The following is a 20485-nucleotide window of genomic DNA, read 5'->3' as shown; positions in this document are numbered from 1 at the left end:
ACAAGCTACCCAAATATTTAAAACATTTCACATTCTCCAGTTGTTTTTGGTCTATCTTTATTGTGACTTGGGTTGGTTGTCTCGAAATTTTCATTACTTTTGTTTTTTCCACATTCATTTCCATGCCATAGCAACTTCCAGTTTCAATTGTTCTATTAATAGGTATATTTTTAGATCTAACCTCCCCCCAAAATATAGAGAAGTTGGTTCCAAAGAAGCGGAATTAGCCTCCCCACTGACGCTTTTCCGTTCACACAATTAACAATATAAGTCGTGAGAATAACTCAGGAGATCTAGAGAAGCTAACAGTCGCTCAGACAGTTAAATATTCAAATTTATGTAACCCAGAGGTTCCTTATGGCGTTCATATGCACCCACATCCTCACACTCACTTCTTCAAGATCAATTACAATATTCTCATATCTGCGCTGAAGCACACTGCCTGGTCTCTTTCTTCGATTTTTTTCAATTAAAATTCTGTATACATTTTCCACCTGTCCCATGAATATTAATTTTGCTATCTCGATAAGCAGACAAATAAAGAACACTCTGTCACAGTGCACTAAAGAAACCTTTGTTACTCCGTATTTCGTGTACCAACGATTGTATGCATTTCCCCTTCCTTTCAAAAATGTGCATACTGCATAGGCAATAGTTTCTGGTTAGTCTGAGCCCTTCGATCCATATAAGTACCTACAGGAATGTTGAAGAGAGCTCTATTACTTACTTACTTACTTACTTACTTACTTATGGAGCTGAGCCCTTCTTGAGAAGCTGCCAATTGTGCAGCCACTCAAGAATTTCCCAGGATTTTATGGAACCCGAAGGTTCATTACCGTGTTCACAAGAGCCCTCCACTGGTTCCATATCCTGAGCCGGACCAATCCAATCCACACCATTCCATCTTATCTCTCCAAGATCCATTTTAATATTGTCCACCCACCTACGCCTTGGTCTTCCCAGTGGTCTCTTTCCTACTGACTTTCCCACTAATATCCTATATGCATTTATATTCTCCCCCATTCGTGCTACATGTCCTGCCTACCTCATCCTCCTTGACTTGATCATTCTAATTATACTTAGAGAAGAGTGCAAGTTATGAAGCTCCTCATTATGCAGTTTTCTCCAACCTCCTGTCACTTTATCCCTCTTCGGTCCAAATATTCTCCTCGACACCCTGTTCTCAAACACCAAGAAGACTATATTAGGGAAATAAATTCTACAGAATAAAATATCTCGCTTCTTTAATTCAAAATCGTCACAATTTCGGGCCTCTTTTCTAAAATAAAATTTGTTGCGCCTGTACGAGAGAACGAAGGAAAGGATTATGCATTCTCATCTTCGGTACTAGTGGGGGGGGAGGAGTTGGGAGGTTCGCGCGCTGGTCGTTTTATCTCTCTGAAAAGAACCTCCTGTATCCATTAGACAGGCAGCTGGATAAGCCCCACAGCCGGTTCGACATACCAGAGTCTAAATAAATAAATAAATAAATAACAATAAAGTAATAATAATAAATCCGTATGAATTTCTTTACACAATTACTTCCGTCTTTAATGCAACTTTACAATTACTCCTTAACTTAAAATAATATTAAAATTAAATTGCTACATCTTTCGGCCATAATTGGCCATCCTCAGACAACTGCTGGCTTGTTGACGTTGCTGCGCTGCATTTGTTCTTAAATCAATTCCAATGTTATTGCATTTTCGTCGTTCGCTCATTAAAACACATTTGCTTGAGAAAACCACTCTTTGTCTTTACTTGCGCTACATTCTTCTTGAGGCGTCCGTGTTTTCTGTAATGTATAATATATTCGTGATTTTTTGTTATTGTAAAATTTTACAAATATTTCATCTTTTTATTGCTAGGGGGGTGGGACTAAGCCCCTTGTACTGCGGTCACTTCTGGCCTATTGTACCAGCCCCAGATAATAGGTGAGGGTGATTGTGCAGCAACTGGTGGAATGAGGTTTGCCAGGGGAAACCGAAGTACTCGGAGAAAACCTGCCCCAGTGCCACTTTGTCCACCACAAATCCTACTTGACCAGATCCGGGATCGAACCAGGGCCTCCGCGGTGGGAAGCCAGCGACTAACCGCTTGAGCTATGGCGCGGCCAATTTTGAAATTTGGTAGTTCTTTTAATATTACTTACTTGTGTTGCTCGTGAAAATGCAATAACTTTGGAATATTTTAACGTAACTTAACAAATTAACTAAATTGTGTGTGCAACAGACAAACTTCACATGGAGTATGAAATCTGGAAGAGTTTCCACGGAAACAAGTGCACTCTAAATAGAAGCACCAGGCCCATTCTTTCTACAAGTATGCATAATGAGGAGCTTCATAACTTTTACTCTTCTCCAAGTATAATTAGAATGATCAAGTCAAGGAGGATGAGGTGGGCAGGGCATGTAGCACGAATGGGGGAGATGAGGAACGCTTATAGGATATTGGTGGGAAAGACAGAAGGAAGGAGACTACTGAGAAGACCAAGGCGTAGCTGGGTGGACAATATAAAAATGGATCTTAGAGGGACAGGATGGGATGGTACTGATTGGATTGATCTGGATCAGGATAGGGACTAGTGGAGGGTTCTTGTGAACACGGTAATGAACCTTCGGATTCCATAAAATGCTGGGAAGTTCTTGAGTAGCTGCAGAATTGGCGGCTCCTCCAGAAGGGCTCAGTTCCATGAGTAAGTAAATAAGTAAGTCATAAACATGAGTTGCGATTCGAGTAGAAATTCTTGTGCTGCGTGCCTTTATTAGCTCCATGTAAAAATCGTGTGCGATATTGTGTAATATATATAACTATGGTAGAAAATAGCCTCACTTATTTCTCTTATGCCCTAAAATTGGGTATCAAGCTGACTTTTTCCTCCAAGAGATCCGAGTGACTCAAACACGCAAAGCCAAAGATCGGGTCACTCATATCCAAATCCGTAACTGAAATGGCGTAAGAGGTAACTAACATTATGCGTTCTTTACACACAGTAAGCGAAATTAGCATCAGTCGGATTCGTCTGTTTGTCAGCATGTTTCGTCGGCAAAATTACTTGAACAGATTCATATCAAATTTGGTCTGCATTTATTTTCCTGAAGGTAGCCATAAATCCGTTTCTTTTCTGTTTAGTATGATCACCGTTTTGCACGACGCTTTATCGATGTATCCATGCAAAATGTCGATACGATCCCGGGTCTGGTCAAGTGGGATTTGTGGTGAACAAAGTGGCTCTGGGGCGGGTTTTCTCCGAGTACTTCGGTTTTCCCTGCCAATCTTCACTCCACCAAATTCTCCATCATCATAATCACCGGGCAGGTACAGTGGCCGCCGTGCCGAATGGACCCAGCTGAAGTCCACCTCCCGCTATGCGAATAAAAAGAAGCATGAAGTATATATCTAATTCAAATCCACAATTTGTAAAATATTTTTGTCACTAAAATGAATGTTTACGAATACAAAAATAAACTTAATTTCACTTATATATTGTTATTAGCTTGAAAGATGGATTTATTTCTTCAGTAAAATGTACAAAATACAAAGCAGCAAATTTCACAAATTTGTATGTGCGCTCCACTGGAGTTCTCTCACCCATTCTTACTTTCAGCTCAGTTGTCGACATTACAGTCGAGAGTCAGCATCTCCGTTTCATTTCGTCCGTCTCTTTGTCGGTTTGTCTCTTTGTCTGTTTATCTGTCTGTATGCACCCAATAAAGCAGCTTTTGTATCGAGTATCTTTACTGAAACCCATTGACCAAAGAAGGTAAAACTATTCCGGTAATAGGCCGTGGAGGCCCATAGTGTTGGGAAACGTCGAGGCTGCCCACATATTCTGGACAATCGGTTCACAGATGGCGATGAGGTCGCCAGCCGTACACTGCGCCCACCCTTTACACCCAGGAAAATTCCCGGTACTCGTTTCTGTTAGACGCTGAGTCGACCCCAGGGCCATAGTGCTGCTCGAAAGATGAGGTACATTGAAAAATTCAATGTCATTGGAAATCGAACTCGCGACCTTCAAGCTTTTAGCATAGTGCCTGAACCAAATACCCTGGCGCGTGGCCGCGCATATTGACCAGACTGAACGAAATGAATACTCCTCTTCATGTTCTTCGTTGCCTAACGAACCAATTCTAACAATTGCTCAATTAGTCAAGAAATTCCCAGCATTTTATAGAGCCCGAAGCTTCAGTACCGTGTCCGCGAGAAACTGAGCCAGATGAATCCAGTCTATACCACTAAGCCCGATGCCGTGCGTAGTATCTCAGGACGTGCTACTTTTTTATGGAGATCCAACACAGGCGCAGGGATTTTTCTCTTTGTCACCACATCCTCAACGATTCCGGCCCCACCTAGCCTCTGTCTAATGGGATACAAGGGTACTTTCCCCATGTAAGCATATTAATTTCTTAACAGGACGATTTCTTCGGGAAGCACTACTTGTTTTCAAACCGACTTCCTTTTATGTCTGTAATTCAGTTGCATCCACCATTCTAATGATCTGAATACTTGTTTTCAAATCCACTTTATTTTATGCTTATTATTCTTTTTCGTCCACCATTCAAACGATTTTAACACTTCTAGTTACAATGCATGTGCACGTAATCATGCTATATTTGAAAATACGCCTTCGAGACATGACATGTCGTGCTGTAGAATAACAGGAACTAATTTATTCACCTTCCCACATCGGCGAAAGTAAAATGTTCTTACTTTTGTTTCGTGAAAAGCTAACATAGTGGGGATTATGGAGAAAACAGCGTGGGTCTTATTATTTGATGTTAACAGCCAACTTTGGCTTGAGCAGTAAGTTCAGATTCAGATGTATAAAAGGTAAAGGCAAACTTGTTCGTGTGCTTAATTAGGCACCATGCCATGAAGACCTATATGGAGTGGAAACACAAATACACTCATTCTTAACCTCAACACTAGAGGGAGGTGAATTATCAGCTTTAAGCTCCGGTCGCTCTACTCTCAGCGAAGGAAGCTCCGGTACCCATTGGATAGCAGGTTCAATGGGCAGCGGTGAAAAAGAGAAATGTCTCTTGCCTCTGTCGGATATCGAACCCCGACTCCTCGGTCGTCCAGTCCGTCCACACAGATTCAAATAACCCATGAAGTTAGTTATTTATTAAAAGCTAATAAATTTCCATCTTTGGTTGTAAAAGTACGAAATCATATCCAGTAAAACATTAACACACCCAAGCTCCGTCGATATAGTGATATGGACAGGAGGGCCGATGAATCGGAGTTCGATTTCTGGTAGGGACCAGAGATTTAACTCTTCTCCACAGCTTGCAGAGTAATTCTGGTGCCCACTCAGCCTCTTAGCTAATGGGTACCGGGGGTAAAGAGGCCGAGACATGTAGCTCACCACTCACCTTCATCTGGTGCGGAGTTCATGAATGGTAGAGCTATACCTCCATTTTCTCATACGTATTCATGATGTTGTGCGTAATTAATTAAGAACACCATTAACTTTAGATTTTACTCTATTACGTGCAAGCCAGGGCCGACGCGGCAGAGAGGTCAACCAAGGCGCCCTCAAGGCCGGGCCATAGCTGAAGCTGTTAGTCGCTGGCTTCCCACCGCGGCGGCCCGCGTTCGATCCCGTGTCTGGTCAAGTGGGATTTGTGGTGGACAAAGTGGCGCTGGGGCAGGTTTTCTCCGAGTACTTCGGTTTCCCTTGCCAATCTTCATTCCACCAATTGCTCCACAGTCACCCTCACCTATCATCTGGGGCTGGTATAATACACCAGAACTGGCCATAGTAGAAGGGACTTAGTCCAGCCCCACTAGCAATAAAAGAAAAAGGTGGCTGGTCCATAGGATAGTGACTATAATGATTGTCTCACACAGACTCTCTAGCTAAACGTTCTTAAGGCAATTAAATCAAGAAACATGAAGGAGGCAAGACATGTATGTTGCCTCATATTAGGCCTCTATGTTTATCAGTATACCCTTCAAAACATAATATTTTGATGTGATTATATCATGCAAATAATTTGCAAGTAATTGAGGGTTGAAAGGAATAGCAGCAGGGATGAGAGCAACTCCATTAACAGCCATATCTCATCCTTTTCCTTATTGTTGCCTTCAGACATAATACAACCCTCACAGCTATAATTCTATCACATACAATCCAACCAACAGACCAGAACTGAAAGCAGATAAGTATCTCTGGGAATATGCCTCTTCCAGTATGAGGTTAATTGCCTGTCATGTAAGCAGAGACATTTCAAGAGAGGTATTTATAGTATTCTGTATTATCTTATCATCCAATCCATTGGAGAAGAGCATGCAATGTTGTAATAAAACTGTATATACAGCGACCGGTACACATGCATGTGGAATTGTGATTGACCAACTTAATAGGAAACATTCACTATAATGAAAGAGTATACGTGTATATAGTGATCATTACCATCATGCAGTCAACAAACAGAGGTGTAGTAATTCGATTCAGTTAAGAAGCATTCTAAGAAAATATTGTAGATTTACATCAGCATTAATACATCTTCTTTATTAAAACCGTCACAACACAACTGTATAAAGGTCAGTGACGAGTTTGGCTCTGTTGCATGTTTCGGCAATTAAAAGACATTATCAGGCAAATACATGGCCAGCATATATACAACCACTGAACTTCAGTACTAATAAAATTGGATACAATGATATTAATTATATTAAAATACTTGGCATAAAAATACAATAAATTAGATTGTATAAAACAAGAATAAAATTCTTCAATTGATGCTTTACATCATCAAGTCAGTCATTGGAATTTGTGATCTTGTTGTGTTCCCTCGGACAAATTGGAGTATTCTATATTTTATGTATATATAATAAACTGTTACTGGAGGCTCATGATGTAGATGTAGTGATATTAATGTTAATTATTTAGTCACTGCCTCATCTTACAAAGTATTGTCCGTTCTATAGGGAATGTAAACATGTAGCAGAGCCAAACTAGGCACTGACCTTGATATAGTTGTGTTGTAACGGTTTTAACAAAGATGTTGTATATTCTAACACAACAGGGTGCATGAAATGAAAATTAATACATCTGTTCCTTGGAGGTGGTGAGGCCAGGGTGCAAAGCTGATCACTCACTTGTATTAGTGCAGAGATTAAGAATGTCTGGGGAGCCTTACATTCACACTGTCATACATCTTCATGATGTGATGCTGAACTAAGCGATAAGGACAACTTTACCTGTGTTAATTATCTGACTTTTTAGTGTCAGAATCCAAAGACTTAATGTGGCCTCTAAAAATAAAATACAGCTCAGGTATGAAAACTCAAAGGTGCATTATAACTAACACGACTAGACTGAATGACTAATAAAATATTCTCTGGTGTCAGAACTCAAAAAGAAAATATGGGTTAGGCAATTACACTACTTAAATTAAAATTGTCCATGTAGGAATTACTATCACAAGTGTAGCAAGACTGACAAAATGACTGTGCAACCAACACACTGCTATCAGAACACAGCCAGGAAATAACTTTAAACAAAAAAGAAAATTGCCATTAAATGTCAATGGAATGGACATCAAACTATGAACAAAATGAAAGGGACAATTCTGCAGGCTTTTCATTTAATTATAAATATAAGCTCTCGAATTACAGTCAAGTGTTCAGATCTTACAAACTAGAGTGAAGAATATGGATTGTGTTGATCACTGAAAAAGACCCAGGTGCAAATATGGCTGGTTCTAGTTCCAATTAAATATGTACTAACACTCTAGGATACTTTACAATTTAGCCAATTAATCTCTGAATTGTTACTTTCTTAAATTACAGAGAGTGGCTGATGGCACCATCATACAAGCTTATATACTTCAATGCCCGGGGAAAAGCAGAACTTATTCGGTTTATTTTTGCATATGCAGGAGTTGACTATGAAGATGAACGTATCAGTCAAGATAAATGGCCAGAACTGAAACGGAGTGAGTATTGCAGGATACTACAATGTATATTTCATGAAGATATGTTCATTTGGATCCTTGTATTAGATGTAATGGAATAATTTTGTGCCTTATGAGTATTAAATACAAATGACTTTTCATTTCCCTTCATTTAATGACGTAAAGTAGGGATGCATATTGGAGTGTTAGACTGAATACTTCAGATTCAATAAAGACCTCACAGGCTCATTAAATTTAAACTAAATTAAATTAAACTAAATTAAAAATTAAAATTTAAATTAAATTAAAATTAAAACTGTTAAATAGCTAGAAAATTATTCACTAACTGAGCATATTTATAAATAAATAAAAAATATTAAAATAACAATATTAATTATTATGAATCAGCATTACCCTAACCTTTCCATGCTCAAATATCAAAATGCATACATTTAAATATCCAGTGTCATAGGATATGTTTAATATATCTTCTTTAATATCCAAAATATACAAATGCTTCAGTAATTTTAGTAAATATTTACCAAAATATCTGATGTTATGCATATTTTTAGATGTATAATAAATTATTTTTGAGAAATGTAATCAAATATGATTCAAGCAAATTGAATATCTCATAGCTACATGTCTTTTCACTTTATCCTGCACTACAAGCTGTACCATTTCTTTAAAACTTCAGAAAATGTTATCTTGTGTATTTAAATGAGGATAAAATAAAGATGTGAATTTAACTGAACCAACACTAGATGTTAATATGTTCTTAACATTTCTCAGAGATGCCATTTGGAATGTTACCTGTTCTGGAGATAGATGGGAAACTTGTAGGACAATCCAATTCCATTGCCCGTTACCTAGCAAAGCAGTATGGGCTAGCTGGCCGTGATGAGTGGGAAAGCCTGCAGTGTGACATGTTGGTTGATACACTTACTGACCTTAAACAAGGTATGCAATTTTCAAACTTCTAGAATTGTCTTTAGACAAATATATTGCAGCCTGTACGTTCACCTTTTGTATGCATTGATATTGTAAAAAAATAGTTTACCTCATCAAATTATGTTCATCCCTGTGAACCTCAACAAGTTAATATGGAGGTATGTGGAAGTCTCACATTTGTTATATTAATTTTAGAAAGAAATCCCCACCTCCATTCATACAAATAATTTTCAATTTCATACTTTCAGAACATTTAGGTAACTTGTTTTTGCTTTGTGCATTAGCATGCAAACCACCTAATTCCCCCGGCAACGTGATTGTTGGCAACACCAGCAGGAATGAAGTTATCAACAATATATCCCTCTCTTCCACTTTCTGCCCATGGTGATACTGGATCTGGAATTTATTTTTTGCCTACTTTCCTTAGTTTGTAAAAAGGAAAGTATGCTTATGAAATATCCATGTTGTCTATGTGACTGTGAATCTCCCCTCTTGACTTGAATTATGGAACCAATTTTTATGAAACTTGGTATGTACACGTATATCATGGCACTTGAGCCCATCTCAACGGCATGTTCATAAATCCCTTCCATCAGTCTGTGTCAGTATGTGCATCCATCTTATTGTTGTTAGGCAAAGGCTTGGTAAATTATATCCCTCCTTTCACTGCTGGTCACCGGCTCGGTAGACACATAATGAATACACCCAACGCGGGTTTAAAGGCTCTGTTAAAAAGTCTGATCAACTTCAGCTTCACAAAACGTCTCTTTTCTCATGAATAAGCCGCTGGCAAGCAGTAAATCTGCTCTATTTGAAGAAATGCCATGGCCTAGTATCAGAATAACCTAGACATGGTGGTATAACCATAATTTTGGTGTGAAATAAATAACTTAAGAACTTGTATATATCCAGGTGGTCTACTAAAACCCAGCTTGTATGCAGAGTGTCAGAGAAAGAACCAGATTTCTAGTTATAAATACTTATTAACTGCTTTGGTATAAAAATTTCTTGTTAACAAAAACTGATAGCAACCTCTCCAAGTTTTACTGCCTTGTAAGTGCCACTGACAACCCTACAGACATTGATACAAAATTTCAATCCATTCCATAACCTGAGACACCACATCTGAAGGCACTGCAGTAATAGTCCCTGTAATCCTTTGGCACAAACTTGGAAGAGAACCTACTCTTTCACTGTGTATGATGCCTTTCATGTATCCCCAGAAGAAGTCCATGGGTGCTAAATCAAAATCTTTGTGACCAATTTATGGGCTCTTCCCTGCCAATCCTTTGACAAGGAAGTTGTTCTTCCAGAGCAGTGCTTGCAATGGCACCAGCATGGGCTAGTGCATCATCTTGTTGGAAAATGAGGTCATCTACTTCAGCTACTATCTGTGTGCAAAACTAATTCTTTAGCATATCCAGGTAAACTGCACTCGTGGAAGAAGTAGGGTCCAACAATTTGGTCAAATGTGACACCATACCACATGTTGACCTTGGGGCTGTTGCAAACATGCTGCATTAGGGCATGTGGGTTCTCATTTCCCAAAATCCTGCAATTGTGGTGCTTTACAACACCATGTGTGTGAAAAGTGGCTTTGTTATATATAATATGATTGAACGACTCCCACTTTCACGTAGTCTCAACTTATTGCAATGCAGTGCTGCTCTCTGGCCAAGTTTTAGTTCATTCATTCATTCATTTATTTCATTTCCATAGATCTATACAGAAAACAAGTTCCATGAGATGTGGAAATAGTCAAGTTTGAATCTTAACATAGATACAATAAAAAACATAGAAAACAAGTTATAGAAATAAATTCAAGAATACATAAATTAATATAATTACATTTCAAAATAACAATTAGTATACAGTAAGCAATCATATTTCTGCCAAGACCCTTTATATATATTGTTATGTTAATTGTAATAATAAGTGAACAATTAATAATTACTTTAGCAAAATAAAATCATCTATTAAAAAATTCATCAAGTGTGTAGAAGGAATTATTACTCAAAAAGTCCTTCAATTTGACTTTAAATTGATTAGGTATGGAAGCAATTTCTTTAAGATTATAAGGGAGTGCATTAAAGACCTTCACCGCCATGTGGGACACGCCCCTACCATATACAGCCAGATTCACCTGGTTCATATGTAGATCCATTCTCCGTCTAGTTAATAAATCATGATAGTCATTGTTTAGAGCAAACTTGTCTCTATTTTTAACAACGAACATCATCAGTAAGTATACATATTGAGCTCTTAAAGGGAGTATATTTAATTCCTTGAATCTATTTCTACATGATTGTTTATATCCACAACCAACCATTAATCGTATAGCTCTTTTTTGCATCCTAAAAACCTTTTCAGCAGAAGCTGAATTACCCCAGAATATCAAGCCATAGGACATGACAGAATGGAAATAAGAGTTATAAATAATTTTCAGGGTAGTAATAGTCATTATGGGTTTCATGTTCCTTATCATATAACAAGCTGAACTCAGCCTAGTTAACAGCTCATCAATATGTCTTTCCCAATTCATAGTTCTAGTAATAGTTATACCAAGGAATTTAAGATCGTAAGAGCTCGTGATTTGTGTTAGTATGTTACCTACATCCCTTCCAATAGACGCCTTGTTGTTAGCAGTAAAATTTATACAACACGTTTTTACAGTGTTTAAAGACAATAATTTTTTTGAAAACCAGTCACTAAGTATAAAATAAACCTCATCTAGTAAATTCTTTAGCTGCCCAGAATTGGGATGTGATACCAAGACACTTGTATCATCAGCAAATAAAATAGGTATACTGTTTAACTCCAAGATCTTAGGTAGGTCATTAATATAAATTATAAACAACAGTGGTCCCAAAACTGAGCCCTGCGGAACCCCATTTCTTACACTAACCCATTTAGATTGTGTTAAAACATTTCCATATCTATTTCTAATTTGTGTTCTCTGATATCTATTATGTAAATAAGACTTATATAAATTAAGATGTTTATCCTTTATTCCATAGTACATTAATTTATCCAATAATACCTTATGACTGACACAGTCAAATGCTTTTTCGAGATCACAAAAATCCCACTGATTAAAGTTTTTAGGTTGAGAGCATTCAATAGTGACAAGAATACTAAAGTTTAGAATTCATGTCACTAAAACTCAGACACATTTTGTGCTAAAGTTTCAAAACTTACCAACTCTGTGATTAAGCAGCTAATAAACATGTATAACTCAAACACTCCGGATTCCTTTTTGGATACGCAATACAACCCAGGTGTTCATTACTGTGGCTATAATTGCCCCCAAGTGGAGCTTACCCTGACCCAGTTTAATCTAACCCACACCCTCATATTCTGTTTCCCTAAGGCAGTGCATCTCAACCTTTTTAAGCCCAAGGACTAGTAAAATGTCTGAAAAAATTCTACGGACCACTAAATTATGCAGACATACTGCGTCATTTATATTTTATAACACAATAAATCTAAAAGCACGTTTTGAATACATATGGAAAACATAATTAATTAATTTTGAAGTGAGCTATTAAAAGCAAATCATCATTGAACAAAGTTTTAATCTTTATTAAACAAATAAAGAATATGATATAATTATGTTATTACTTTTAATGGGATTGTTGAACTTGTCAGCTCTTACAGAGTTCCTGGATATCTGGCTCAATATTGGTCAACTTCAGTCTAAGATCGGCACTCACACTAAGACAATTTCTGTATTTTGATTTTATTTGAAAGAGAGGTGAAAATTCTTCAAACAGCAGACCATGTTCAACATAACTGAACTGTAATGAATCCATCACTGTCAGCAACATTTACAGACACATCAAATCCTGTAGCTTAGTTTCTGTACCAACTGTGACATCTCAGTTCTTTGAATATTTCTTTTACTGTTTTGATTTTCAAAATTAATAGCAGTGTTAATAACCAAACTGGAATCCTTTGAATACCCAACTTGTATGTTAGCACATGTCATGCATATCAGAACCCAAACAATTGACCATGTCTAACGCAAAATGCAGTGTACTGATGCTTGCTGCTACCATTCAGAGTTGTTTCAGTACAGGATGGAACCAGATCAGTTCAAGAAGGAAGAGAAGAAGGTAGTCCTCATGAAGGAGAAGATCCCATTCTACCTCAGCAAGTTTGAAAAAGTGGTGACAGAGAACAGAGGGTTCTCAGTTGGAGGAGCAGTGAGTGTCTATAAGAATATTAACAAGAGATTTAATAACATTAATGACTGAGAAGCAAGGTGAACATAATCAGGGTTGAGTGACTGATTCATAGGTTATTTAATTACGATATTTTGACTGCAGAGTATAAATAGACTGAGGAAAACCACAAAAGTCCTGCTAGGAAATACAGTAACATGTCTCAGACATGAGCAGGATAGATACAAGTCTAGTGGTCTTCCAGATTTGCAGGATTGTTTCTTTCTGTTTAAATTCTCCCAGAAACCTCATTTTTGCTGTGGATATCAAGTGTTGAGGACAGTCTTCATCTGGCCACTTTATATTGCACAATATATAATCTTGATATAAACTGTAATGGGAAGCTCAAATCTCATATAGTTTATTTTATTGTTTCAGTTAACATGGACAGATTTTGTGTTTGCTGTATCTTTGGAGAACTTTGAACTAATATTTGGAAAGGAGTCTTTAGACCGGTATCCATCTTTAAGAGCTCTGAAAGAAAAGGTGTTCAGTTTACCAAGCATACAAGAATGGCTACAGAAGAGACCAGCAACAGATTTCTGAACAGCTCTCCTCTACAGGATATCGTGCAGCATATCTGATGCCATATTCTGATATGGCATTTCTCAAGCCATGAATCAGTATACAGACTTGTTAAGCTGTTAGGGTCATACTGTCACAGGAAGGAACTTTGTTAACATTTTAAATGCCTTGTTATTTAGATAAGGCCAGTCCTGGTGCAGTATAGATGTACACTTCTAACAGAAGTGACATCATTTTAAAATTGTAATAAAATTAATAGAATTTAAAGTGTATCTTACATTTCAAAATAAACATGATAAGAAAATTTGTCATATCAATATTTATGTCCATATGAAAGTGCATTCAGTATAGTGATAACACCACAGTGAGGAGTGTTTTCAGTTCATTGAAAAGTTACAAGTGGAGATTTCTGAAACTTGGAAAATGTATCCAGAGAATGTGTATAAGTGCACTGGTAAACAAATATGCCCTGATTTACATGATAGTTCCATTGCTGGAAAACTCTATGTAATAGAAAGTCATATAAATTGTAGCATGATTTTCTTTCTTCCAGACACTCAATTTTAAAGAAGTATGCTCATAAGCAAACATATCTCAATGGCAAACTTGGTAACTGCAGCACTCCTCTTGGTTATTTGGAAGTGAAATCACATTACAGTAAATAGACACAACCTTTAAACATATAATTATGACATTTTAATGACATTAAATGGTGGCTGGAAGTTGTGTCATGATCAAAGGCTTCCTATAATACTTGGATAGAGACTGTAATTTTTGATGTTGAAAGAATTGATGTTTCTTCTTATAACTTCACAGCTTCATCTTTCTTCTACTCAAGTGAAATGGAGTGAAGCGTGAAACTAATTGGTGGATTATATAGGTTCTGATGATTGTGTATAACACTCAGAATTACTCGGTTCTTGGACTTTGTCCATCATTTGGTATTCTAAGAACTATAAAACACAACATTTCGGAGAATGGATCTATTTCAATTCTCAGGTGAGGAGGGCGACACCTACTCTGTTGGGTCCCTTAGAAAGAGCTAACCTCAGTGACTGGACTCTAGACTACCAAATGATGGACAAAGTTTAAAAACCCAGTAATTCTGAATAATCTAACACTACACATGCAGTGATGTAATGTGTAAGTAGAGGACAGCCATGAAAATGATAAAAATGGTTGTACAAATTGCATATAGTTAATATTATTCACAATACAAGAAAAATGTAGACCAATCAAAATAGGTTAAGCCTGCTAAACTATATAATTCCATTATGCAATATTAATTTGTCTTTCATTTGAAAATAATATATAACTTAATGTTATATATGGAAGTTGAACGTCAAAACGAAAGAAGGGCAGAGGTACCGATCGGAAGAGGAACAACTGAAGGAAAGAAAGTTTTGTTAGGCTGTTTGGGGATGAACAACCTTTAGAAGGGAGAAATGTAAGGTGTTTGGAGTAGATACTTCAATGGTAACGCAACAACACTGGGCCATTGCGTAGGAAATGCAGAAGCAACAAACATGTTTCCTCAGAGATGGAAGGTTCACTGCATATCAACGGCCACAGATATATAAGGGGGTTAATGCATTCACCAAGGCAGTCTTAGTCGCCATAGAAGACAGTTGAAGCCCAGCATTTGCTGAGATGTAGTTGAACAGCAATTGAGACACTGGATTGTACAAGATTAAGATTAATTGTGATATGTATAATTGTATAAGTGTAAAAGCAAAGGAGAGTAAATGTTCGCTACATCCCTGAATGGTGTGAAGTTAATTGTCGCGTGACATACCCAACACGTGACAGTATATTTAAGTATGGTACAGAAGTTTCAACTAGTAAATCATACCCACCAGTTTTGGTTCATGTCCCAATGATTCACAAGGAAATATCAGAAGTTATCTAAAGTTAAGGAGTTTGAATCAAGAGCACAACATTATAATCTGTGTAGCTGGAGAAAATGTTGGTTTTTCAGGAGAGGCTGCCCACTGCCAGTCCCCACTTTTGACATCCAGAAATTCATAAATCAAAGCCTGAGACCCTCTGCATTTTTTGCAATTTCCTTCTTACTTCCCTCTCTTAATTCCAGGGCAGCTCAAGTGTAAAGCAGTTTGGTTATGAGTGGGACAACTTTCATATTTGGCTGGGGTAAGAGATTTTTCTCTTCTCCACAGCCTCCAAACTAACTTTGGAGCCCATCCATCCTTTTATGCAGTGGGTGTTGGGGTTTCTTTCCTCAGAAGAAAAGTGACCAAGGTTCAAAGCTAATAATTCATCTCCATCTATGGCAAAGGGTAAGAATGCATGGAGCTATACTCAACTCTTCCATATGTCTTCATGGTATGATGCTTAATTAAGCACAGGGAATTTACTTTTGTGAAAAGACTGTTCATAAACACATTCACGAAATGCGGGGTCAAACAACCCTTTGGTACCAGGTTTCATGTCACCCAGTATTATCATTGTGACATCTGTATTGTCTGTGGTGTTCTGAATGTTTTCTCTATCAAGAGAAACTTCACTTTTGTTTACAATTTATCTTACTTCATTATTCTATAGAAATTTCCGGGTATGATCTTCGAAAATAATTATAAAATTAAATAACTAATCACCCTTTTTTATATTCTACTGATACTGTTACTATTAGCATTCTAGTCAACAGTACCATACTTAGAACTGAATGATTCATGGTTTGAGAAACAGCTCTGTTCTCATAGCGTATTACAATTCACAGGAGAGAGAGGATTTTTCAGATAAACTGGTGTTTATATTGTATTACTGAGAGATATTGCTATTTATTTACCAACATCTCCAGATAGCAACTGAATATAAGTAAAACCTTAGAAAAGGAAAGAATAAGAATATTTTCTCTGAAACATCAGCATGTTATTACATTATTCACTGGACATTTGATCAGAACTTGTTAGTGTTATTTCTTATCAGAAATTTAGTAACTTAAGAGAATCCTCATGTTAACAGAGCAGTGCTGGTAGTTATGAATAACAAAACATAGTAATGATAACGCTAATATATATTTCAAATACAGAATTCAAAATATAGTATGTAAATAATTTCTAAAAATAAATAAAACTATGGTTCTGGTGCTGAACATGTAAGTGCAAAGACAATCACATTTGATGAGAACAAACAGATGCTGTACTGTTTAAAATTACAAGTGTGAATAATTTTTATGCTATGAAAATTGTAATTGAAGCTAAACATACTGTATGGACATCATATCATCAGTTACCTCAACACGCATATATGTTTGAAGACATATGTCCAATTGTTTCTCTTGAACAGTATTCATATTTGAGTGAAGAATATGTTTATACAATTTTGCCTGAAAATGAAAGTGAAACAGATTGAGCATTTGGCACATTTTGAAAGCAATTCCTTTACAATTGAGGCCAATGCAATAGTATTTTAACATTTCATTGTTGGTAACTTTGTAATAAATTACAACATTCTGTGTTGACTATGAGAATTATATTGGATTATTTTTATTAAAAAAGATGTCTGGATCATTGAAACATTCAGTCATCTGTGATGGAGCAGGAAAAGTACAGTATTGGTACTAGGAGCTTGAAACCCAGGGATGGATAAAAGTTATTGAAGAATTTGAAATGCATTCCTATTTTCTTAGGAATAATGATGCTCTAGTTGTGATCATCACTATGAAGACGTGTATCATTGTGCCTGGACACAATGCTCATACCAGAGTGAACAGTAACCAAAGTAGTGTAGTGTAGATCAAATCTATAGTAACAGCGTATGAAATAATTAAAAGACCCATGTTGCCACTAAAATTAAAAAAAAAAATGAAGTGGTACAGCACTGAGGCTGGCCTACCCTCCTACACACAATAGAAATTTCAGCTTAAATTTAATAATTACTTTCAATTAACCAACTCTTTTACCATTAATCAGTAATCATTCATTAACTTCTATAGTAATCCAGTTCTAGTAATGCGTTTTTCATGACACAAATGACAGTTAATTTATCAAAATTAAGAAGAATAACTGGAATGCTCAGTCAGTTGATCACAGTAGCCCTAATAGATATTTTATATACCAAGGTCTGTAAATTAAGTAATACCACAAACACTGTTTGGTTATTTCCAATGGAAAAATCTATGATTAACAGGACTAACCATCTGTATACTGAACGATTTTTTTTTAAATATCTGTACATTTCCATGGAAACTTGTAACTTCCATTGTTTGAAAACTGCAAATGAATTGTTTAATTATTAAATTACTGCAGGAGATATTTCATTTGACTGATAATGTCACACACTAAAGCTGGTTAGAGCAGACAGTTCAGTTTAAAGGAATTTTATCTCATGTAGCGTGAGAAGGATTAATGACTGAAAGAAATGAAAGCTAATTGTGTCATACCTTGTTTTTAAACATTGTGAAAATATGTATATTTCGGTTATAGTTCAAGACCTGTACCAGTCACATTATCCTGAAGTTGAACCTTTACCTTAAATGTTTCTGAGAAGCAAATAGTGTATCCACTAATCCTCGTCCTGCACTCCATTTCAAGTCACATTATTTCGTTACTGAGCACTGCCAAATATCCAAACATATTTATAGCAACCTTCCATGTTAACAGAGCAAAGATAGTTTCCATATCTGTTAGAACAATCCCCAAAATAGTGATAGTATATGTTTGCAACATGTTCTTAGATGTGCCTTTGAATAAAAATGTTGAATATGTTCTAAATTTGAAATCAGTAGGGCCTATATGTGTATATCATGTTATAAAGAAAGTGTTACATTTTAAGTTGCAGGGCTGGTTGAAGAGAATTTTGGGCATGTCATAAAATGATTCAAATGTTGGTGAGATTTAAAAAAAAATATGTGAATTAATGCCTGATCATGATATATGGTGTGAATACCCTTTTTAAATGTTAATTGTTTTCTCTGTATACAGTGCTGTGTGTATATATCTCTTATCTGATTTTAAGAGAAGAAATTACATACAAATAACGAAAACTTTGTGGATTAATGTTTCAAACAACCAAATTTTCAGTAACTGGAACAATTAACGTTTGTTGGTCATCCAAGAATATCAATCCTCTGCAAAACCATTAGCCTAAGGTTCAAAGATGCTGCAACCTGGACCCTGTCTTTCTCTTGAAGCTGTGGTCCACTGCAACCATGATGATGACAGTATCTTTAAACCAGCTCTGAATAACTGAATACTATGTTTAACGTAAAACATGCAGTAAGCAGTTACTATAGGATTCTGACGATGGTGTATAACACACTGCTATATTGGGTTTTCGGACTTTATCCATCGTCCAGATCCAGTTTCCAAAACGTCGTGTTTTTATTAGTTATCTTAAAAACCAGGACGATGGATAAAGTCCAAAAACCCAATATATCAGTATGCAGTAAGCAGTTTAGGAATTGGTGAACATGGACAATGGATGAACATAAACAGGAGTGTGAATGTGTGTGCATGTGTGTATATGTGGGTGGGGGGATCCTGTCCTTCTCTGCCAGATTTCTTGAAAAGGAAAAATCCAAATTGCAGAAATGAAGGAAATATATCAAGTACAGGCTTAAAATCTATAGTATTTAAATACTGTTATCCTATTATGAATATATTAGGGAGCAGTAGAAATGTTCTTAAATGACTTAAATATAAGATTGTCAGCACAATTTTGTGGCTGGTCCACCTTGAAAATTTGCTGACCCCTCCCCTCCTCCCTTCTGAACTGGCTGGCCCATTGGAAAATCATCCTGGTGGCACCCATAAGAATAGTTTATAGTGATGAATTATGGACTAAATAACTGGAACCATACTTCTGACAGGGGCATCAGGATTTCTTCACTTCCATATACAGAAAGGATCTCAATCACACCCAGACTCCGATGTAGTGCATACCACAACCCTGCCATAAAAGTAAAGTCATTTGGAGACGAAGATGTTAAGTCCCTATGTTTAGTGCTGACTTCATGAAAGTGTAGGAGTTTCATTTCAAGCCTCCTGCATGCCTAGGAGTAATTTCATGAGATTTTGCATACTGGTGAACATTAGGATCCATGGTCTTATAGGATGTGATGCCATGTGGTGTGGTATAAAAAGTGGTTCAAAAAGTATCGAACCTTGGGCCGGGAAAGAAAAGTTCTGTATCTGGGTGGTTACAATACCCAATCGCCTTCAAGGTAGGCCCCTTGTGACTCCACACAATTAGCCCAGTGGTCCTTCCATCGCTGGAAGCAATCCTGGAAGGCTTCTTTTGGAATGGCGTGCAGCTGTGCCATCGCGTTCTGTATGATGTCCTTGCGGCTGTGAAAACGGCAACCTTTTAGCAGTGTCTTCAATATCGGGAACAGCCAGAAATCACAAGGAACCATGTCACGAGAGCAGGGAGCCAGACAAACCTGCGGAATGCCATGCTTGGCCAGGAAACCCTGGATCAGGTGTGATGAATGAGCTGGGGAGTTCTCATGATGCAGCTGCCAGTTGCGTGCGTCCCACAGCTACAGTCTCTTGCGCCAAACTGCATCATGAAGATGGCGGAGGATCTCTTGGTAGTACTCCTTATTGACAGTCTGGCCTAGTGGTGCATACTCATGATGCACAACACCCAGGTAATCGAAAAAAACAGTCAGTATCACCTTCACATTGCTTCGAACCTGTCGTGCTCTTTTGGGCCTTGGGGATGTTGGATGCTTCCATTGTGACGCCTGGACCTTGGTTTCTGGTTCATATCCATAAACCCATGACTCGTCACCAGTGATCACAGTCTTCAGGAACTCAGGATCCCTGTTGGCGCACTCCAGCATGTCCTGCGCAATTTCAAGGCAGAGTTGTTGCTGCTCCGGCGAAAGCAGCTTGGGCAGAAATTTTGCCG

At 37.2% G+C, this 20485-nt stretch overlaps 1 protein-coding gene across 2 annotated transcripts in view; it reads left to right on the top strand.

Annotated features, from left to right (window-relative positions):
- The window catches only part of LOC111870302 (glutathione S-transferase), a 22671-nt gene extending 4176 nt beyond the window's left edge, over positions 1-18495 (top strand). The window contains exons 1-5 of one of the 2 annotated variants that reach the window (XM_023862469.2): positions 4652-4806; positions 7807-7952; positions 8703-8870; positions 12924-13066; positions 13463-18495. In XM_023862469.2, the coding sequence (XP_023718237.1) occupies positions 4748-4806; positions 7807-7952; positions 8703-8870; positions 12924-13066; positions 13463-13630 (684 nt within the window). In that variant the 5' untranslated portion in view covers positions 4652-4747 and the 3' untranslated portion in view covers positions 13631-18495. Of the gene's footprint in view, positions 1-4651; positions 4807-7806; positions 7953-8702; positions 8871-12923; positions 13067-13462 lie in introns of those variants that run through there. The other variant, XM_023862470.1, reaches the window with a different exon arrangement.
- The last annotated feature ends 1990 nt before the right edge of the window (positions 18496-20485 follow it).

This window comes from Cryptotermes secundus, unplaced genomic scaffold, assembly GCF_002891405.2.
Source record: "Cryptotermes secundus unplaced genomic scaffold, Csec_1.0 scaffold354, whole genome shotgun sequence".
Classification (NCBI taxonomy): domain Eukaryota; kingdom Metazoa; phylum Arthropoda; class Insecta; order Blattodea; family Kalotermitidae; genus Cryptotermes; species Cryptotermes secundus.
The sequence above is the reverse complement of the archived record's forward strand: the minus strand, read 5'-3'. Positions and strand labels throughout refer to the sequence as shown.